At 42.1% G+C, this 12,494-nt stretch overlaps 1 protein-coding gene across 1 annotated transcript; it reads left to right on the top strand.

The window, feature by feature from the left end:
* Positions 1-858: 858 nt before the first annotated feature.
* Positions 859-9,407, top strand: LOC147882951 (E3 ubiquitin-protein ligase ORTHRUS 2-like). Its single transcript, XM_087400360.1, has 10 exons — positions 859-1,329; positions 2,004-2,536; positions 2,633-2,758; positions 3,158-3,257; positions 3,368-3,429; positions 5,780-5,882; positions 6,013-6,136; positions 7,851-8,068; positions 8,454-8,774; positions 8,868-9,407. The coding sequence occupies exons 1-10, from the start codon at positions 889-891 to the stop codon at positions 9,234-9,236; spliced, it is 2,397 nt and encodes a 798-aa protein (XP_087256486.1). The 5' UTR covers positions 859-888; the 3' UTR covers positions 9,237-9,407.
* The last annotated feature ends 3,087 nt before the right edge of the window (positions 9,408-12,494 follow it).

Raw genomic sequence — 12,494 nt, 5'->3', positions numbered from 1 at the left:
TGTTGTGTGGACGGTTTCGACTCTTATGTTGGTGGTATACGTACCAGTCATGGTTCTTTGAGTTTGAATGTAACTAATTGGTTCTTTTAGAGGTTGCGTGTTTAATGTTTATGATGCCTCACCGATTGTGGATGCTTTTTCGAAGAAGAGGAAGCGATTTGGCGGAAGTGAATTGCCAGCTTTGGTTCAATTGTAGTTTTTGGTTTTAGTCTGGTATGTCGTTTAGAGGTGAATTGCCATTTTAGTGTCGGATGTTATGTATCCTTGCTATTGCATTTTAAAGACAATGGTAATGTTATGCTGTGTAATGCTTATGTGTTGAGCTGAGGTCTGTTCTACCCGTTTTAATCTTGTACGTAATGGATTAGGTGTCATTTTGTAGTGCATTGAATTTCTGATGGTGGGGTTGGTGGGTCTTATTCTTTAAAATAATTTCATTTGATCCAACGATTTGTTGTTTGTGGACCTTGATGATTAAACCACTTAATATAAAATCTATAGATGAGCCCGTAGGATCTAGGAGCTAAATCTATGGATGCTAAACCACATAATATAAAATCTATGGATGACAACAAGGCACACAAGGCCTAATGGATCCTTGGGGACAAGGATGGCATATGTCTAAGAGGCATTGTGTTGGCAAACCACATATATAAGCCAACAAAGTTACAAACTTAAAGGCTTACAAACGACGAATGACAGGTCAAAGGGGATGATTAATAAGAAGCTTTTACTTTACTAGTTTACGTTGACAGAGTTATTAATGGTACGTTTTTCCCGCCCAATTTTGGTCTCCGTCCTCGTCAAATGCTTCAAATGCATTTTGCATCGTTTCCTCTTTGCATCATCTTCTTCAGAAAGAAGTTCAGAAGTTCAGACTAGCGAGCGATGGCGCAGCTCCCCTGCGACGCCGATGGCGTTTGCATGCTCTGCAAAGCAACTCCTCCAGATTCCCAAGTCCTGCTTTGCAACAGCTGCTGCAGCCCCTGGCATATGGATTGCCTCATCCCTCCCATTTCCGTTGTCCCTGCTGGAGATTGGTTTTGCCCCGACTGTGAACCCTCGTCTCTCCCCGAGCAGCCGCAGCACCCGCTCAATCGCATCCCGGCCCTCGACATCGTGAGTCGAATTCGGGCTATTCGCTCGGACTCCAACTTGACAGAGGAGGAGAAGGCAAGAAAGTGCCAAGATGTAATGAGCAAGTCAGACAACATAGAGAAAGGCCAAGGCTCTCGCGTACCAGACAGCAAGAAACACAAGATGCTGCAAATGTTCGACGAAAACCTGAACTGCATTTTCTGTATGCAGCTTGCGGATCGTCCCGTTACAGTAAGTGATCACGCAGCTGTAGCTCGTCTCTTGAGGTTCCTTTCAAACCTTAGAGACTTTGTGATGAAGACCGCTTGCTGTTTTTGCTCTGCTTTGCTATCGTCCTGTGTTGGCCTGTTGATTTCCGGCATTCGCGATGGATATCGTTCCCTGGAGTTGTTAATAGCCCCTATAATCTACTTTGTTATGACACCAAGAAGACACCTTGCTTATTTGAGCATTTTTAGAAGGAGCTCCGGCCTTGAAACGTTTCCCTTTCTCTTGGTATATACTGTAAGAATGTCTTCCACAGTTCTCAGGACTAACGTCTATAGCATGAGACCTCAACCTCCAGATAGAGCTACGGCCTTGAAACGCTCCCCTTCTATATTCCATTAAATCTATTCGTACCTAGGTCCCTTCCAGAACTCCGTTGTCATGCTATTTCAGACTCATGTTTGGTGTCTGCATCTTCTCCTTTCCAAGGGAGAGGGTGTCAAATAACTCGCATTCTTGCTGCCCCGTCTGCTCATCTCTATTTCTTTATAATCAGTTCCTCATCAGTTCCACTAGTATGCTTTTGCGATCTCCCTACAATTTGTATGGGAACCTGTTTTCCAAGTATCATAGAAGTGCTTCTTTTGAAGGTTGAACAATGTACATTTTCTAATCTGCTGGTGTTTGTTTGGCTTCAGACGCCTTGTGGGCATAACTTCTGCCTCAAATGCTTCCAGCGTTGGATTGGGCAAGGTAAGAAATCTTGTGGTAAATGTCGGGCTGCGATTCCTGCCAGGATGGCTAGCCAACCCCGAATCAACTCTGCCCTAGTTATAGCCATACGTATGGCAAAATCTGCGGCAAATCCTTGCTCAAATGGACCTCCAAAGCCACACCACTACGTCCAGAACCAAGACAGGCCTGATAAGTGTTTCACCACTGAGAGGGCTAAGAAGGCAGGGAAAGCAAATGCAGCTAGCGGCAAGATATTTGTGACAGTGCCTCCTGATCACTTTGGTCCAGTAACAGCTGATAATGATCCTGTAAGGGGACAAGGTGTCCTCGTTGGAGAGACGTGGGAAGATAGGCTGGAATGTAGGCAGTGGGGGGCACACTTTCCGCACGTTGCAGGTATCGCTGGGCAATCAGATTATGGGGCTCAGTCAGTTGCACTGTCTGGAGGATATGAAGATGACGAAGATCATGGCGAATGGTTTCTCTACACCGGAAGGTTGCAGTCTGGATCTTTTCTCTCAAAGTTCATCAAGCACGTACGTGTGTTCTGTAATGACGACGGCCTGAAACTTTGTATTTTAATTTTATGCAGCGGTGGAAGGGATTTGAGCGGGAATAAGCGAACAAATGACAAGCAGTCTTTTGATCAAACATTTGATAAGAGTAATTTAGCTTTACGAGTTAGCTGCAAAAGGGGATACCCAGTTCGGGTAGTGAGGTGACCACTTTCCTCCATCAATTCCAAGTCTCCCCCGCTCCCCCTCTCCCCCTCTCCCGCCTCTTCACCTCGAAGGATGGATGCTTTGTAGTCTAGTTTATATTAAAAAAGGCATTTGGTGTATCACTTGGTGTCTGTAACACAATGATACAACTTCCCGAGTTTGTCAATCCCAAACACACCGCGGATTTATGCAAGTTATCATTCATGCATCTGCTTTATTTATGCAAGGATTTTTCCTTTCTATGTGCGTGATGGGTCTAGCTAACTAATTGAAGTTATTGATAAACAGAGATATAATTGCTCTTGAAGAAATGCAGGTGGCTTGTGGAAAAATACTGCATTTCTAATGACGGTATTGGAGGATTCAGTCTCGTAATGGCTCCCTGTTTATGTCAGGTCTCACAAAGAAAAGCGTTCTTCCTATGCCCCAGAGGGTGGTGTCCGTTATGATGGCATTTATCGCATTGAAAAATGCTGGCGAAGAAAAGGAATTCAAGTACAAACGCTATTTTTTAAAGCCTTTCTTTTTGACTCCGTATTTTTTCTGGCTCTAGTTGTGTTATTCATGTGCTCTATCTATTTAACCATTGATAATTGTTACAACAGGGTTTCATCGTGTGCCGTTATTTATTCGTAAGGTGTGACAATGAGCCTGCTCCTTGGACCAGGTATGGGTTAGACGCAGAAGGCATTTAAGCTGTTTTGTACAGAAGCTCCCATCTATGATCTTTGGTTAGGACGTGCAATCTTCATCTCTAACGTCAGCCAAAACACAGACAGACGCGCAGAGAGAGAGAGAGAGAGAACCAATGTCCATGGGAGACCAAGAGGTCTATGGGACAGCAAAAAACCAGCTAATACATCCGTTCAGGGAGGGCACATAGGACGGCATAAAGCAACTCCAAATTATTATAAGGTACCTACATAGTAGACTGAAAATTAAGATAACAAACATCAATACATCAGTTTAAGACTGAGGGTCTTTTGGATGGGATTGAAACTCCTTGATGAGGGCCACTTTCACACGATATATTGCCCTTGCCCATTTTCCATTCTTCCTAGAAGCCTTGACATTGGCCAATTCCGTTGGCTTTTGATACAGCTGAGCTCGTGCGAGTTCCTCTACTATCCATATCTTGGTCCCTTTCAGCTTCTAAGATTGGTGAAGAAGCTTAATCCGCATATCGTGTATGCTGTGTAATGAGGGTTACCCTTTATAGTGGTGTCCCATCTTCATCTTCATCTTCATCTTCTGGCCATTAAATACTAGGGGTGGCTGTTTTGATTTTTCCTAAATTCGCATTGTATCTATCCTCCAGCCTTCAAGAAGGCCTCCTATTCTAATCTTCAATGCATTCCTGCTTTTGGCTTCATATTCCTTTCTCTCATCCTGAATGCCAGTTTTACTTGCCTTGTATCCACCCTGCACAGTAGCCTTGCAGGTCTGCATTACCTCGACGATCATGGCTTGCTTCTTGGGTCCTTCAAGAACCTGGATTCAAGTGTCTGTGGCGATAATGAGCTCCTCTTTGGCTTGCTCTTGATCTCTTGAACTGGGTCAGGTTTGCCCTTGAGAGTGGCCAGCCAGGTTTCAACTTTGTTGAGATGATTCTTCAAGGTGGTTTCGACCTTGCTGAGCTGATTTTTCATTGCAGAATTTTCATCTCATAGCTTGTTGATCTCAGCTAATAGGAGCACCTTCCATGAGCTTGAGCTTTGACTAGGTAACGGCTTGGTTGGTGTTACCAAAGCATTGGCGAAGGATTTCCTTGGCATCTTGCTTGTGACAAATTGGGGAGACATCCGTGCCAATGATGGCTACGCCTATAGGCTATATCAATGGCTCACGTCTCAGCACTAACTACCATGGCTTGGGTGTGTCATACACTAGGGCAAGCAGCGACAGAGCTGGAACAGACAACAAAGAGCAGGAGGCCTGAACGGGAGGGGCTGAGCCCTACCAACATGTTACGGCTTGCTATGTAGGCAGACAGCATCTTGCTCCACGTGTCGTTGTTTGGTAGAGACCACATTGAAATAAAATGTTTCACTATTAAAGGTGGTTTTCTGTTTGGTTTGATCAAAGGTTTGTCAAGTGTTAAGCTGCACCTGATTTCTGTACTACCTTCACTTATAGAGCATTTATTTCAATCAATTGTCTATCCTTAACCATTTAAGTGCCTCTTTATGTCATTCCTTGCTGAAAGAAGGTGCAACGGGTTGGTATTCTTCATCTTAAGAAATATTACATATACTAATTTGAAAATTTGCTATCTTAATTTAACGACCTTTTTCATTTTGTAAACTTGGTAAGGGTTTTGAACTTTCAATTCCATCTTATCAACCATGAGATTATGTGGTCGTCTTCAAGCTTGCAATATATATAGAAAATCATGTTCATATTAATTTGGTCGGATTTTACTTTGTTCACATAATGGAGAGGGCTTTTTTTTTTGCTTTAGAGTCATTTGTCCACATAGAGGTGATTTGATTTCAAGACGTGTATATTTATTCAAGATAACTTTTTTTTTCTTGGGGGTGGGGCGGTTTTAAATTCACACTCGAAATACAAATATCGTTTTTTATTGATCTTATCTCGATTAGTTTGTTAGAGACTTGCTTTCAGGCAAACACAATTTCAAGTGATATAAACTTAGACTTCAAAATTGCCTTTATAATTGAAATGTAACTTCACACATATCATTCAAAATTCACACGGGCCGTAAGGTTTATAATAGGCTGTTGGCATGAATTAGCTACTTGTGAATGGGGTTGTTTAGCAAAGAAAAGGGATGGCAGCACAATGGAGTTGAGAGATTTTGTCATCTTGATCATGGACTATCTACTACAAAGCCTCTAAGTAGACAAAAGTTCAATGCCATAGGGGGGACTTCAATGCTGAGAGAGAGAGAGAGAGAGAGAGAGAGAGAGAGAGAGGGAGGGGGGACTTCAATGCTGAGAGAGAGAGAGAGAGAGAGAGGGAGAGACAGTATTTACCTTGGTACGTGAATTTATCAGTGATGAGAATGGCGATAGGCCACGACCATTGCCTAAAATTGATGAGTTGAAAGGTGCGATTGACGTGACAGAAAGAAAGTCTCAACCGGCATGGGATTGGAAGGTAAAATCTTGTAAACATGTTTGTATGCATATTAATTGTCATCGACATTCTTAGTATCTTTCAAGTGTAGGATCTATTTGTTGGAATAAATCTCACACTCATTCCTCTTTCTGATTTGTTTGTCCAAAAGGAGGAGGAAGGCGCGTGGGGTTGGGCAATTGCGCCACCAGCTAGTAGAAAGGCTGAGAACGGTGGAGGTGGGCAACGAAATGGAACTCGAAAATCCTTATCTATTGGGCAACGATTGCTAAAAGGTGTGTATGAGAGAGAGAGAGAGAGAGAGAGAGAGAGGTCCTTCCATGATATTGGCGTGATTTGAAAGCCAATTGAAGAGGGTGAGATGTTCTCATGAGGACCCAATTGCTTTGATAGCTCATTTTGAACTTTTGGCTTACCTTGGGACTCAGTTTGATCCCACCAGAGTTGGCCGATTGGTCGATTCCAGTCAGGTGTAGCAGGGTTTCATCGTCTTATTTGGTCGACCTCTTTCCTCCGGTGTGCAGAAGGAGAACTTGCAGCAGTCTTTTGAGCACTTTGTTCCTAGGTCCAGGACTTCGCTGGCAGATTTTGTTGTTGCAGCCCGATCTGAGTTTATCTACTTACACACTTGCGTATTGTGAGTTTGAAAGAGCTGACAGAACTTTGTTTCCCATATTCTACTGCGGTACAAGCAGTGGGTTGCTGTCGATTCTTACACATGGTATCATAGCTCAAATGTTTAACTCTTGTGATCTTACCAACAATGGAAGGGAGGAGGATTCTGACAAAAGTGTTGGGATAATAGGGTCGCTGCCCCACTTGTGAGTCCCCCATGAGGACATGCAACATGTACGGGATAGCATGGAATGAGAAACATGTGGGCAGGGGAGTAGACTGACACATGGGCAGACCTAGATGCTACATGGGCAGCAAGGTGGCTGCACGTGGGAAGCATGATTGGATACTATCTATGCAGCAGTTCTGGCTGCCATACTGGACAGTGCTACAGCATGCAGTAAGACCAGCCATGTGGGGTGGGTGGCCCAAGAGAAGGGCTGGAACGAGCAGGCTTATTGGCTTTTTATAGGCCAGGAGCTGTTGGACCAGAAGCAACAGGTGGGCCTAGTAAAGGGCAGGTCAGTGGGCCCTAGAAAAAGGTCATATAGGATTGGCAAAAAGAGCCAGTTCCAAGTGGCCAGAATGGAGGGTCAGCTCCAGGGATCAGGTTGGGGCAGAAAAAGGCCCCGGTTGGCTGATCTACAGACCAGTCGGTCTGTTTGGAGGAGTGGGGGCAGACCAGCCCTTCCTCATAAATGAGGTCCTAAGATCTGCAGAACCCACTGAAGCTCAGCCTTAGAGCTCGCAGAAGAGGGAGACAACAACGGCAGATGGAGCAAGTCTTGTGCCTAATTTTTAAACTGATCTAGGAGGACCATTTGGCTGATGGTTCATAGGACATCCTTTTTAATGAGATCTGTCATAATGATACTCTGGTTCTCTACTTCATAAAGTCGAAGCGTGGCTTCTCTTAGATCTTGGGGGACCCCGAGAGAGAGAGAGAGAGAGAGAGAGAGAGAGAGAGAGAGAGAGAGAGGCCCCAATGAAAGAAGCACATCTTGGGGTGGAGTCTTTATAGTTAGTGACTTCACAGATATGGATATTCCATGCAGAATGCTGTCCAACTTAAATTTAACTCTCTATGAGCCTTCGCTACCATCAGTAGACAATTCCATTATAATCGTCATCTCTAATATCAAAATCGTGATTCATTCTGAGTTTGGTGTGCTAATGAAATTTTAGTGGAGACATACTATGAGTTCATTCAGGCAGATGGAGGATGTAAGTATAAAGTGGCTTTTGCTCAACCTTTAACTATCAGCTTATTATCTGTGTTGTACGTCACGTCACAATGGTAAGATATTCTAATTCGGGGAGAGAGAGAGAGAGACGTACTGGGTTGATTCTGAATATATAATGTCGTGGTCACAGAATTTGGTTGTGGTATTTGCAAGAAGGTCTTGAAGCTGCCCCTATCAACTCCCTGTGGGCACAATTTTTGTAAATCATGTCTTCTAGCCTTCTTTGCGGGACAGAAAGATGTTCGTGAACGCAATGGAGTTGGTGGACGCTCCTTGCGTGTCCAGAAGGTTGTCAAGCGTTGCCCTGCTTGTCAAGGAGACATCAGTGAGTTCTTGACCAATCCAAAGGTACGCTGATTTCTAAGCACACGCTTGTCTCTTAATGTGTCAGCGCAGCATTGAATCTGCGAATATGTTCAAATTCAATTTCTTCTCCATTATAGTGCTGTAAGCTATACTCTTTATCCTGCCATTTCTTAGTGCGAGGTGCCCTGCGTCTGCAGATTACTTTCTTAACTTCACAGCCAGATCTTGGAAAAAAGACAACAATTCTGTGACACTTTGATCCGTTCAAACTTGCTCTAGGGTGGATGGAACCTTTCCTAGGCAACGCTAAACTATATTTATTCATCATAATTTTATGAGCAGCTGTAGGAAGTGTCACAGGTCTACTGAATGTGTGTATTACCCGAAAGCCTTTTATCAGACTGACAAATGTTCTGGCGAATCTCAGGTTAATCATCAAATGGACGACGTTATTCAATCTCTCACTTCAGAGAACGAAGGCGAGATGGACGAGGATGTTACTCCTTCCAAAGAAACACCTGAGGTTGTCGAGAACGGCCAGGATCCAAGAAGTGATAAAAATGAGGAAAGTGCATCTGATTTGTCACCACAGCTCACGCGATTTGGGGATGATGAAAAATCAGGAGTGGATATTCATGCTGAGATTAACGGTGATTCAAAATCAGCAATGGAAACATCAGAAAGAGAATTTTTACAACTTTGTGAGAGATATCCTGAGTATTCGCGGGAGCTCCTTCGGAGTATGCTGGTACTACGCGGTTCCTGTTATCAATATTTTAAATCAATGTTTGAGGCCGCGTCCGACCTAACCTAGTGGTTTTTTCTTAAATTTGTATTCCAGGCGGATCAGGAAGGGGATTGTCGTGAGCTTGATTCTCTCTTGAATGCCCTGGCAAAGCAACAGAAGTTAAATGACAAGAAGCAAAAACATAGTGGAAGTGTTTCAGGAGGTGGCAATGGCAAAGATAAAAGCAAGTGTGGTGCTAAAATCCTTGAGAAGCAGGATGGGGAGGAGGGAAATGACAGCAGGGACAAGCCTGAAGGAATTGTAAAGCAGGCGAACAAAAAAATGGGGAAGCGTAGAGAGGATGCATCGGAGCGCTTGAAATCTCTCTCCCCTTCGAGTCCATTGCAGCAACCCAGGTCCAAGCGCTTGAAATCTCTCTCCCCTTCGAGTCCATTGCAAGCCTTATCAGACAGCGATTCTTGAAATTGGACTCTTGAAGCTCTGGAACGATATGCTTCTTCTATTCCAATTGTGAGCTGGCTCAGGTCGCAACCTGCTTTGTTTTCAAATTTTGGAAAATGCCCTATCATCATCATGACGAATATTGTTTTGTGACATCCCAGACGGCGGCTATCAGAACACTTTTTGGCCTGCCACCTTCAAGTGGAAGCGTAAGTAAGCGTGTTTCACCTCATCAAAGCGAAAATCGTTGCTTTATTTATTTCAGGGAAATTTTAGAATTGCACTTGTCCCTTCTTTGTACCACCCTCGTATCCTCTCGTTCTCTCTCCCTCAACTTAAGCATAAATTTCTATTTATGCCCCGATCGTTTTCTCCCCTTTTCTCTCTTCTTCTTCTTCTGCTCTTGTTCTTCTGCGCACCTTTCAATTTGCCCCGGCAAGCCTCTTGAATGTATTCAGCTTGTTTGGCTTGGATTGAAAAGTGAATTGTGCTTATTAAAACAGACTTTCACTCCCATGGAATCCTCTCTCTCTCTCTCTCTCTCTCTCTCTCTCTCAAGCTTCCCTCATCACACTCGCATCACTCGTAATCCTTCCCACCTTCCTCTCTTGTACTACTACCGTTTTTTGCTATTGCTTTTGCTAGTGGTTCCACCAACCTTTTTAAGCAGACCTTATGAACAACAAAAGTTCGATTTCTTTCACTTGCTTCTCACTAGTACGTAACCAACTTACCAAAAACTTTTCGAGTATTGGGACCCAAACAAGCCCATGCGTGATAGTTTCGCACGATAGGATACTTGAAGTATCTTCATTTTTTGCATGCTAGGGACTTATGCCCAAACTGTGGTTGTTGGGGGAGGGGGGGAGTAAATGAATTGGGGGAAAAAATTCCTTTCTCTGTCTTCTTGTTCCCTCGTATCTTTTGGGTTTGCTAAGCTTGCTCCCCTATTTGCTTGCTCTCTTGTTGAACTTGCTCCCTTAATTCTTGTTGAACTTGCTCCCTTAATTACTTACTTAACATGTCCCCTCTCTTCCCAAATGTTCTCTCTGACTTCCCTTCCTTTGCAAGATTCCCTTGAGTCTTCTCTCTCTCTCTCTCTCTCTCTCTCTCTCTCTCTCTCTATATATATATATATATATATAATATAAATATAAATAAAAAATATATATATATATATATATGTGGTTTTTTGGGTCCAAAATGAGGGTTTTTGAGCCATAAGTTGAGTGTGGTCTCTTCCGTCTCTATAAGGTTATGTAAATTATGGATATGCTCATTGCTATCATAGAGCAAGTTGTCCATGAGTCTACATTTCGAGCCATAAGTTGAGCTCGGTCTCTTCCTTCTCTATAAGGTTATGTAAATTATGGATATGCTCATCGCTATCATAGAGCAAGTTGTCCATGAGTCTACATATAGTGGGGTGTGTGTGTGTGTGTATTCTCCTCGCCCCACTCGAGACCTTCAAAACAACAAATTGCTTATTCTCTTATGGCTTGGTGTGCATAAATAATACAAGCTCAATATGCTTAAAGTTAGAAGGCCCATTTTAGACTTAGTAAACCTCAAGAAAATTTAACTCAAGAGTGATATAGCTCTAGTTCATGGCTTTACTCTAGAATGGCGTACTTCTATTATAGCCTAGGGATATGTTTTAAGGGATTTATGCTTCTAGAGTTGTGGATTTGGAATTTGCAAGCTTGAGTTATTACCATGCATGTCAAATAGGTTGATTTAACACCTTGAATATGCAGACTTGACATGGTACCATTTATGACCATGGTCAAAAATATACTTTTGAACCACTACCAAGTTTTGAGGCTTAGCCATGTATATGATCTTAATAAAAATCAAAATTCCTAATTTTGTAAAGGTCACAACAATTCTTAATTATGAAGATGTGGGGATATGTTTTAAGTGATTTATACTTCTATTATAGCCTAGGGATATGTTTTAAGCAATTTATGCTTCTAGACCCGTGGATTTGGAATTTGCAAGCTTGAGTTATTACCATGCATGTCAAATAGGTTTAGGAAATAGATTTAACACCTTGAGTATGCATAGACTTGACATGGTACCATTTATGACCATGGTCAAATATATACTTTTGAACCACTACCAAGTTTTGAGGCTTAGCCATGTATGTGATCTTAATAAAAATTAAATTTCCTAATTTTGTAAAGGTCACAACAATTCTTAATTATGAAGATGTGGGATAAGCTATTCAAATGATGAAATTGTGCCAATCTATTAGGGATTTATGGTATTAGATACTAATCAACTAGTTTTCTACTAGAGCTTGAGGAAATAGATGCAATTGTCTAGCAATGAGGCTTGTAGTAACTTTAAAAAATAATCTTGAGCAAAAGTGTCTAATAGCCAAATTTGCTCAAACAAACCAATGAGTTCTTTAGGATCAGAACATGGGTGTAAATGTATATGGATTCAATTCATGAATGTGATCTTCATGTAAATGTATATGGATTTAATTCATGAATGTGATCTTCTTAAATGACTTCTAGTTGCATTCCATTAGTGGCATAATCATGGGTGTCTTGGGAGAAATTGTATTGCTTTAAATAGGAGGAATGTTTGGGGGGTCATGCATCATGAATGGTGTAAATGACTCTATTCTTGGTAATTAACTAGATTATGATTGAATGTGGGTTCCATTTATGAACTTTTTCAATATTGAATTTTTATTGGGGCCATTCTTCTTGAAGTTAGGATGTGGAATTGGATACATGAGTGATGATGCTTGGTCGCCACCAAATGTCCTTTGATATGTATTTCTCACAATGAGTAATGATTTTGGATTGGTTCTCGGTAAGAAGTTACTCTTTTTGGGGATCAGAACTCACTAAAAGTATAGATTTTGAATTGGGAATTTTTTGGGTGGATTTAGTCCCTTGGTCTCATACTTTTTCCTTAGAAGTTTGGCCCAAAGCCTTGTCTTTATTGATTTGTTGGAGTTGCGGTTGGGAATAGTTGTAGGGGTTGAACCTCTTAAACTACTGGATTTCCTCCCCATTTGGGGCTTGATATCATATTGAAGGTTTTGAAGCCTTTCTTATTTCTTCCCAAGACGATGTGCTTTAATTAATATTCGGTAGGCAATGTAAGATATTTTCAATTTAGAGCCAAATACTCTTCTTCCCTAGTAAATTGTATAGTCTACTTTTTAGTGGGATGGCTTGATGTGAGGTTAGATGTTCTCTTAATTTGATTAATGCATTTGGGAATTGAATGGATGGGTTTAGACAACTCCTCAACCCT

This window comes from Dipteris shenzhenensis, chromosome 29 (genome assembly GCF_047967505.1).
Source record: "Dipteris shenzhenensis isolate YYH24624 ecotype China chromosome 29, Dip_SZ_1.0, whole genome shotgun sequence".
NCBI classification, from domain to species: Eukaryota; Viridiplantae; Streptophyta; class Polypodiopsida; order Gleicheniales; family Dipteridaceae; genus Dipteris; species Dipteris shenzhenensis.
This window is presented reverse-complemented; position numbering and strand designations above follow the sequence as displayed.